General features: G+C 39.3%; 2 protein-coding genes across 2 annotated transcripts; one reads left to right on the top strand and one right to left on the bottom strand.

The window, feature by feature from the left end:
* Nucleotides 1–809: 809 nt before the first annotated feature.
* On the top strand, nucleotides 810–4,571 carry LOC115577870 (ADP-ribosylation factor 4-like). Its single transcript, XM_030410759.1, has 6 exons — nucleotides 810–1,040; nucleotides 2,613–2,693; nucleotides 2,805–2,914; nucleotides 3,040–3,111; nucleotides 3,310–3,432; nucleotides 3,655–4,571. Exons 1-6 carry the CDS (start codon nucleotides 974–976, stop codon nucleotides 3,742–3,744), a joined length of 543 nt encoding a protein of 180 aa, XP_030266619.1. The 5' UTR covers nucleotides 810–973; the 3' UTR covers nucleotides 3,745–4,571.
* A 96-nt stretch (nucleotides 4,572–4,667) lies between these two features.
* Nucleotides 4,668–10,091, bottom strand: LOC115577869 (DCC-interacting protein 13-alpha-like). The gene is made up of 6 exons (XM_030410758.1): nucleotides 9,935–10,091; nucleotides 9,674–9,710; nucleotides 9,431–9,571; nucleotides 9,293–9,343; nucleotides 9,092–9,181; nucleotides 4,668–8,169 (listed from the first exon to the last, which is right to left on the bottom strand). The coding sequence occupies exons 1-6, from the start codon at nucleotides 10,063–10,065 to the stop codon at nucleotides 8,017–8,019; spliced, it is 603 nt and encodes a 200-aa protein (XP_030266618.1). The 5' UTR covers nucleotides 10,066–10,091; the 3' UTR covers nucleotides 4,668–8,016.
* Between the last annotated feature and the right edge of the window lie 240 nt (nucleotides 10,092–10,331).

The following is a 10,331-nucleotide window of genomic DNA, read 5'->3' as shown; positions in this document are numbered from 1 at the left end:
GGCTCTGTCACAACACACACTACATTATTAATTCATTATAAAGCTTATACTGAAAACTTCTTGTGGAATCAGACTGGTGTTATTCTTTATTTTTCTTATTAAAAACAAGTGAAAAAAAAACAAAAACAAAAATGTCTTATTCTCTCTTTCTGACTTCTCTCTCCCCCTATCTCGCTCTGATTCAAATGTCATTGGTGTATGTGGGTTAAAGTCAGAATAAATTGCAGTTTGTGTGTTCATGCTAATTAAGGTATATGTCATGTCACCAGAGTGATTCCCTGATGTGTTTTAATGTAACAATGGAGCTCTGTGGTACAGAAGAAAAACACATATCAGACTGTAGATACACACACAATACTTCAGATTGGATCTTTATATTGGATCACAGTATGTTTCTGATCTTAACCTGAAAAAGGGCATGATGTCATGTTCATGATGCAGTTAATGAATAAACACTGACCAGATGTTACAGGTAGACAGCCATCTGGTAGGGTGGTGGTGTTCTAAAAGTGGTGAAAAAAGAAACAAGACATGGATAACATTAACATCTTGAAACACAGTGGAGTAATGTGTGTTCTAATCCCATGTGAGCACCTCTGACCCCTGACCTCCACACACTTGAATTTGTCCATCTTGTTTGGTCTTCAGTATAAATGAATTCAAGCTTTTCATACAGTGAAAGTCATGTGACGCGATTATACGTTTTAAAGAAAGTTTACATTTGATTTAAAAAAACGTATTTAAAAACGGTGCTTTTATTATGAAGGTTGTGTAAGCGGAAGTGTGTTTTCCCAGCGTTGTCCCGTCTCTTCCTCCTGTGTCTCCTCTGCCACCGTGTACCGAACTGACAGCAGCCGGGGTGACACCATGGAGAACACACACACACACACCAACCACCGCTGCTGCTCTATAAAAGCACACAAACACAGACGGAGACAAACAACGAGCTGTTTGAACCTTCAGCACCTGAACAATGGGCGTCATCATCTCACAGATCTTCTCCAGGTTCGCCTCCAAGACACCGGTCAGGATTTTAATGGGTCAGTTTGGATTTTATACTTCTTTCTTTCTTTCTTTCGAATCATAACTTTAATATGAGAACTTTTTCTTCTTCTTCTTCTTCGTCATCATCATCATCATCATCATCATCATATACTTCATCATATTCTTCTTCTTCTTAATTTTCTTCTTTTGCTTCTTATTTACATTCTTATTTTTATTTTGCCACTGCTGCTTCTTCTTCTTCATATCCTCTTCTTCTTATGCTTCTTCTTCTTCTTCATCTTCATAATTATTTTCTTCTGCTTCTTCTTCATATTCTTCTTCTGCTGCTTCTTCATATTCTTAGTAGTAGTAACACAATTCATTTATATTTACTCTTTTAAACCATCTGTCTTCTCTGGCCAAGATGTTTACATTTTTGTCCTCAAAGGAGTTGGCCCTCCTGTGTCGTGCCACAAATATGTACATACAAATACGTACAAATATGTGCATTGAACAGCATAAACTGCTTCTCACAAAACAACTTCTCTATAAACGAATGGCACAACACAGGAGGAGATGGCCTACGACATTACTTACCACCCACCAACAATGCAGCACTGAGTTCCCTCCCCAGACAGCTTACCAGCCATTCACACCAGGGCCCACCTAGCTGTAGCCACCCACAGAAAGGCCAGTTGGGTCAAGGACCGACAAGTTTTCACTTGCGAATCACTTAGTGCTTGTAAACAAAGGTTTTAAAGTCCTGAATAATATTTGTAGGATCGTTAATTGCTGTAACAAGTGCTGATACAATAACTCGATCAGTCTCTTATGTACAAGACAGTTAATCAACAGTTTTGACGCCATTTTTGATCATCAGTTTGTCAGGTAAAATGTGAAATATTCATTCTAGCAGCAAAAACTAATTAATAACATTTACTTATATACACATTTTACTTACTTCTACTTTACTTGAATATTTCTATTTCTATCTACAATTAAGATGTAAATATTGCACTATTTATACCACTACACTCTAGTAAGAATTACTCACTGGAGGATATTTTGCATGTTAACAGATTCAACATTAAATACTTAATGAGGCAAGCTTGTAGTTAAATCAAAGCCACAAATGGACTGTTTGTCCTGGAATAAACATCCAAATATGTAATTATTAGGATCAGAGATGAGTTTTCAGGGGTTTAATTAATGCCAGGAGAGGAACATTAACAGATAAAGATTATAACAAAATCTACATTTTAACAAAATGTATGATTATCTTATTTAATATGATGCACTGTTTAAGTTAAAACTACCCCACAGTATAATATAAGTCCTGCCTCAAATAACTACAATAAAATGTTGTGAAATAATACAATCACTTGCATTCTCTGACTGAAGGGACATTTTCAGTGCCTGACTTTTACTTGTAATGGAGTATTTTTATATCACCGTGTACTTAATTACCCTTTGTATACTAGATATCCTTGACTTTTGGAGTGCATGTCTGACAAAACAAGGTATTTTGATACTGCAGTCTTTAGTTGCTGTCCTATTAGTTACACTGTAAACAGTAAGAGTAACTGTGCTGTGTCTGTGCATGTGTGTGTGCGTGTGTGTTGCTGCAGTCGGCCTGGATGCAGCAGGTAAAACCACTCTGCTGTACAGACTGAAGCTGGCCGAGGTCGTCACCACCATCCCAACTATTGGTCAGTGATTTTGATATGCGTTCATATTATTGCACACATCAAATGTAAATAAATAAATACAGATATAAAATAAATCCCAAAATATGCATTAATGAAACTTTCTGTGTGCAGGATTTAATGTGGAGACTGTGGAATACAAGAACATCAGTTTTACAGTTTGGGATGTTGGCGGTCAGAATATCATCCGACCTCTGTGGAGACATTACTACACTAACACACAGGTAATACTACTACTAATACAAGTACGACTGTGTGTACGACAGCTATGTCAACAGAAAGACCCGCGAAAGTCTAATTGAGGTCATTTGCAATAATTTTTTTTCCATCTTTCTGTCTCTCTCTTCAGGGGCTGATATTTGTGGTCGACAGCAACGACCCCGAGAGGATCAAAGAAGCTGCTGACGAGCTGCACAGGATGGTAAATGCGCACACACGCACACACAAACACACAAACACACACCGTAAATTGTTCAGCACAGATCTGCAAATTCTTACTGAAATTCAACTGGTTTACATCCGGGGAGGACATCACTGATATCTGAATGTTGCTCAGCTCTTTTTAACCTTCCTCCAACTTTCCTGTTTCACTCACCCTGTTTGTGTTTGTGTGTTGCAGCTAGAGGAGGACGAGCTGAGGGGCGTGGCCTTACTGGTATTTGCGAACAAACAAGATTTGCCCAGAGCCATGTCTGTCAGTGACATCACAGAGGCCCTGTGCCTATCAGGAGTTTCACAGCCGGTAGGTGTCCATGGCACACACACAAGTTTTGCTTTCAATCACACAATACAATCGGCCAAGTTTGACCAGGCATTATTTTTCAAATGAAAGAGCTGTACAGTTGTTACAAGGAATGTTCAGAAGTTCACAGTGTTAAGTGTTTTTTTCCAGCCATTCTGGGTTTAAATTTAATTCAACACTGCGGCTGAGCTAATGTGTTTGTCCCTCTGTGTGTCCGTGCAGTGGTTTGTCCAGGCGTCCTGTGCCGTCAGCGGTACGGGTCTGGCCGAGGGTCTAGACTGGCTCTCAAACCAGATCATGAAAAGCAGTTGACACTGATGTGACGCTCCGATGTTCTGCCTTATTTTGGCTCCTGCTGAATCTTCAGACACACCAGGCAGTCCTTAAACGAGCCAGAGAACCCAGGAAAAGCATGGAGGATCTGCCCAGCACGCCCAGCTTTCTTCTGGAAACCATGATTCACACATCGTGCCATATTCATATCATTTTATTTGAAACAAATAGATCAATTTAGATTTTTAATACATCAAACTGCTGTTCTACTTTTGTAAATGTCATAAGAAGTGGCAAACTTATGTGCCTGAAGAGCGTTCCTACAAGTGCTGTTTACTTTACATTGTTTCACTGGACAGGCATTAATGTATTTTTATTTTTTCTCACAATAACTTCTTGACCACTATTCACAAAATGACACTGCAGCGCTGAAGCCAAATCTTTTGATTCTAAAATGAAGTGACCTAAATCAAACGTGTACATTGTTATGTTAACAAGTAGCCAGTGACCCCCATGTTGGGAACCGCTGTTGAGGATGAGTATGTGGATTATATTTGTGGGAAACAAAGTTACTGCACTGATTTTCTTCCTCTTTTCGCTGATATTCAGTTAATCTATCATCTCTCGTAGTGATTTTACACTTAACATAAACATTTAAAAGTCAGCTAATGTTTATATTTAATGATAATGGTTTTGTTGGGTACATTTGTATTCAAAGCTGTAATGTTTTTGTGTTAGTATTTGGACAATCAGTTAAGGTCTCCTGTTCTACTTTTTCATCTTCGTGGAAATGTTTATTTTTGTATATTGAATGCATTTTGTCCATATTTAATTGATAATAAAGTGGTTTGAAATATAAAAAAAAACACTTGGTTCTGTCCTAAATTTACACCAGTAAACGTTTCCTGAAGATCTCGTAGAGGTTCATTTGATCTGAGAACATAAACAGCCTGACTCAGGCGGGTGGAGTTAGTGCTTTATTTATCACTGAAAAGCCATTTTTTTTTTATTTTTCATGACACTGAAACAATCATCACTGAACATATTTACACTTCAAAATGATCAATCTTGTTGTGTTTTCCTGCATCGGTAAAGTGCAGCGAGTCCTTCACCTGTTTACAGCGAGAAAACCTCCTCCCACAATACAGAAAAATAAAATCATCGTCAGTAACTGTTGATTTAGGCTTTTAGAAACATCTTCCCCACAGCCGTGACCTCTGACCTTTAACATCCCTACATGTAACGATGTTAAACTGAAGCTTATTCAGATCTACAGATAATCACTGTGAATCACTCTGGATAAAAAGGCAGATTAATTAAATTAATTAAACTGGTGAAAAACATAAAAGGCCTCAAACAATGACCCAGATTAACATTTGTGAATGCACAGAGAAATATTTTGATGCCAGGAGAAACACACTGACTCAGCTGATTATTTGGCAGAGATGATGTCGAACTGTTTGTCTGTTTTTCTGAAACATGGTCCTTGAAAATTTAGAATTTCTGTGAAGTTTACTGAAAGAATAACCTTCACCAGATCAGATAAACAGAGAAGACAATTTTCAAAATAGACAACTGTCTTGTAGCAGATACAGCAAAAGCAAGCACATCTGATCAGATTTGTGCTTGTGTTGACAGATCTCGAGTTTTCAAATATAAAATCAGTGTTTAACAATCTTAACGGACCTAAAAAGGAAGGCAAAGCATCTCTGGGTCTTTTTTGAGGCCTTAAATCTGAACGGTAATATGACTCTTATTAATGAGCACTACTTTCATGCAACTATTCCATTTTGCAAGAGGCAGAAGCTACGGACTTCTCATTTTGGAATAAAAATCTTCAAATGAAAAGGGTACAATATTATCTTTTCTGTAGTTTCAGACTTTCAGGATCCCCTGTGGCGGCCATGTTGGCTCCTGTCCTGAGAACATGCTAAAGAACACTGCATACAAACGGCATGAGAAGAGATGGGATGCTGGACAAAGCATGATTCATGATATGTTGTGTTTTTTTTGACAAATTACCTCAACAAACACAGCAACATAAAAAGGTTAATATTGTCACTGGAGGTTGTTGAAGGTTATAGATCTTTTCTTACAGCTCAGAAAGAGGTCGGGCCAGAATATTTTCACAGTGGCCAAACTAGAGTTGACCTTTGACCCCAAGAGTTCCCTGTGCATCAGGTCATTTATCATAGGACAAAAAGAAAATGTTGTGCTTAAATTTCAGTGGTTTAGCTTTAACTTAAAAGATAGCAGATCATTTTATTTTCAATACTAGTGTTGCATAAAACTGCAGTACGTACTGCAACAGTATCTGTGTTTTCAAGGCACAACACGCTCAGTTAGCACTCATTTAAAGACTTACAGGTCAAAACTTCTGATATCTGGGGAAAATTGGGCTGAAAAGTTGAGCAACTTTTCTTAGACAACTACAATGACGGAACCTCTATCTCAGCGGCATTTTATTGATTACACGCGCCGTGAAGCAGATCGTGATTACATGTTGAAACTACAGTTATACTTGATGTAGTTTGGAGAATGTCCTCCTCACTAGGAAAACAACAGCACCTGCTGTTTGTTTGCGAGCCCAAAATGGCTCATGATGACTTTAACTTGACAAGGAACTTCACATCAAGCTTCGTCTGGAAAATGTTACAGTCAATGTTGATATTTTTTAAAACTATGATATTCCCCAACCCTGAACAGGGTTTTAATGCTAATACGAGGCGTTTCCTTGAAAACAATGACAACCAAAATATTTTGTCATGTAGTTTGATGGACGCAATGGCAGCTTTCAACTAAATTCAGCCCAATCTTAACCTCGGAGGTCTAGAATGTCTTTTGACCTGCAAATGATCAAATCCTTGCCGACCAGATGATGTTGTAAAATTCTGAACAGGTTTTTTTCATGCAGCCGCTGTTTTCAACTCATCTTAGTAAGCTATGAAAATGAGCTCGCACAGTATATCACAACATACACTGCGATGTTGGACAACACCTACACATTAATTGCCAACTATTTTATTTACTAATCAATTGTTTTGAGTATCTTCTTTAAAAGGCAAACTTTTACCAGCTTAAATGTGAATATTTTCTTCTTTTTTTTTCCTCCTCTGTGACAGTAAACTGATAATCTTTGGGTGGTGGACAGAATAAGAAATTTTAGGACTTCATCTTGATCAACATTGTCTCCATTTTCTGGACCAAACAACTAATTATTTGACTGAGAAAATCATCTATGGATTAATCGCTTATCATCACAATCCCATCACAAATGTTTTTTAGTCGATTAATCTGTCAATTTTTTCTTCTTCTTTTTTCTGATTAATCAATTCATCTACCCAATCCAAAAATAGTCAAAACTACCGTATTCAAATTCTCACATTTATGTTTGAGCTGGATCCTTTACATATTTGACACTATTGCCTAAAAAAATGTCTTAAATCATTAATCAAGTATACTATTTTTTGTTGATCAACAAATCGGATTAATTGACTGGTCACTGGAGCTCTACTGTACTGATGGTGCAGCAAGGTCAAAGACTTTGCAGATTGATTTTCATCCTGGAGTCAAATGACTGAAAACCAGCGGCTGCCAGGAAGGAAGGAAAAACATTTTTTTTTAAATAAAAAGTAAAACTCTGCAGGATGCTTTGAAAAACTGCTCAGCTGATGAACACATCACAACAGGTAGGACTTTTCAAAATAAGACTCCATGCTCTCTCTCTCATTCGTCTTCTCTTTTCATTAACAGCATTGTATCGCACACTTTTTACCAACAGCACTGATGTGTCCCATCGCTCTGCCGGATCTCCTCCTCATCACACCTTCACCTCCTTCTGAGGAGCCCTTGAGCGAGAGCTGACGCCGTCCTGATCTGACTTCCTGTGTGTTTCTCCCACGTCTCCTTCTGATCCTGATTCATTATTCCACTTATGTCATTGCCGTTATCTCTTTTTATAAAATAAACATAAAAAAAACAAAAACTTACAGGTTAATCTATATTTGTGGAGCCGGTATAAAAAGCAGCGTTTTAACACACAGAATAAAACACGTGACGAGGCGTTTCCACGTCTTCTCCCCTCCTCCTCTTATAGTGAGGGTGCGTTAAGTTCATCCTCCGTTTTTCTGAGTGACGCGCTCCACCACAAGCTTCAAACAGAGTCCAGCAGGGAGGGAGCACATGTTTTTCAGTCCCTGGCATCCCGGGCGGGCGGGTGGTGTTCCCCTTCTCTGATTCCTGAGCTGTTGCTTTGACAGTACCAGCTGGGTCTTGCCTGGGTGGTAACACATGCATCCTCCGTAAGCTTCGCTAGGCTTCAGACTCGCCCTTCTTCTTCCCCTCCTCCCCGGCATCGCTGTCTTCCGATTGGCTGTTGCTAAGCACAAGGAATTGTCCGTCAGAGCCAGGCGGGTTGGCGGGGCGACTCGAGGCAGCAATCAAGCGACTCTGCTCCTCGAGATCCTGCAGCCAAAATAAAGAAGTTAAATATCAAATCAGTCGGTATCATTATGTTTCAGTCTGCATGTTTGTGAAGAACTTTATTTTTTTCTAAGACACTGATTTGTAATGATCCACCATGGAGCTTTCAACCTGCTTCCATTAATGGGCCACTGAAAGTCTCTTCTAAGCTTTGAGCATGTTCATTGTTTAAAAAATGTTCATTGTTCATTTGTTTGATAAATTAACACAATAATCCTTTTGGATAAAGTTGCTAACTGTTAAGAACAACAACAAAAACTTTAATCTCAGATGAACAGCAAATAACTGCAGCTTTATTGACTAACGATTACAATTTTAAGTCATTTTTCAAGCTGCAAAAGGGGTTAGGAAATGGGATTCTTAACAAAACAAGTCATTTGAAGACACTGCTGTTTTCTTTTTTTTGTTTGTTTGTTTTTTAAAATCAAATTCGAATCCAAATGTAGAATTCACATTTTATTGACCAAACAATGAAGCCATTAATCTGCTTCTTACGAGAGACCCTATAACTGAGAATACAGCATAAACAGATTGAACCAGGGGCTGAAGGTCACCTAATGTATTTGGTATTTAAAAAGGGATTCATTGTTGGCGTTGCTATCACAAAGACAACCAGATCGCATTCCGTTTTCTGCAAAGCCTAGCAACTACCAACAGCTAAGGACACACTGCATTTGTTTCCCTTTTCAAGGTTGTGAGAGTTGTCGGGGTGAAGGGGGGAGTGGAAGAAAACAGTCGGAGTAAAAAGCACAGATGTATTCAAATGCAAGTAGATAAATTGTGGGGGGGGTTAGAGGTTTATAGGCAACCATTTTTAACAGAGATGATGTCATTATTCTATTGTCATTACATTGTGCAATCAATATTTACTTTATAATGATAAGTCAGAGCTAAAAAAGTTCACCTTCTCTATCTGTCTCTGTTTGCTGAGTTCTTCCTGCTGCTTCTCTTTGGCCTTGTCCTGCTCCTTCTTCTTCTCGTCGGCCTTACGGTCCTACACAACAAAAACAACACAAATAATCAACCTCCTCACACACCTGAAGGCACCATCATCGGTCAGTGTTAGCATCAGATTCAGTACGATGACGTTTCAAATCAGTCTCACCATCTCAGAGTGGAAGGCAATCTGCTTGGCCAGACCGATGCTGTCACAGATCTGAAACACATGAAGGAGACAAAACGTGTCACACAGACTGAACACAGAGTGAGGCAGCGAGACTAACAGATAAAAACACAGGCGAACCTTCTCTCCGTCGTTGTTGGACTCAAAGATGTAGCAGACGAGTCGGCTGTCACCCCGCCCGCCTGCTGGCTGCAGAACGAAACCAAACAGCCTCTTGTTGTCCTGATGAGACGAACACTGAAGCACGGTGGAGAGGGGGAACTGCAGGAGGAGAGAGGAGGAGAACAGGGGGACGGAGGAGACGATAAATCACTATAAAACTGTCTGAGACTAAACTGAGCAGAGAAGCAGAGATCATCTTACCCTGAGTCGGGTGACTTGTGTCTGAGGATCAATGAGCCTGAAAAGAAAAAATGCAAACATCGATATCAAAGAGTTACAAAAAATTACGAATCAAGAAATATTTGGTTCTCATTCTTACCGTTTCAATTTTTATGTTTTATCTTTGGCAATGATACGTTGCAAGACCCACTAAACAACGACAACAACGATAACCTAACCAAAAACACACACACACAACACACACACACACACACACACACACACACACTCTGTGGTTCATACTTGAGGCAGTCACAGGTGACCAGCAGGTGTGATTCGGTCATCCTGAAGATGTTGTGGATGGCTCTGGCTGCCAGGATCTGCCTCATGGTCTCTGAGATGACGTCTGCTGACTCAGCAGTTTTCACCTCCATGAGCCGAGGAAGCGAACGATGAAGAGCTGGTGGAGGATTCGAGTCTGGACAACAGGAAAAACACAGCCCAGGATTCATGTTAGCCAACATCTCTAGCTTAAACACACCTCGCCGATTTGACTTGATGACAGTGAACACGTCACGGTACGTACACAAGTCTGGAGGTGGAGATTTGGATGCAGCCTTACTTGGACAGTTTCATGAACTTAAAGATGACAAACATGGAACTGGAAACATCACTTCAACAGAAACCACAATGATGTTTT

The sequence above is a fragment of the Sparus aurata genome, unplaced genomic scaffold (assembly GCF_900880675.1).
Source record: "Sparus aurata unplaced genomic scaffold, fSpaAur1.1, whole genome shotgun sequence".
Classification (NCBI taxonomy): Eukaryota; Metazoa; Chordata; class Actinopteri; order Spariformes; family Sparidae; genus Sparus; species Sparus aurata.
Note: the sequence above shows the minus strand (reverse complement) of the source record. Positions and strands in the feature narration are given on the sequence as shown.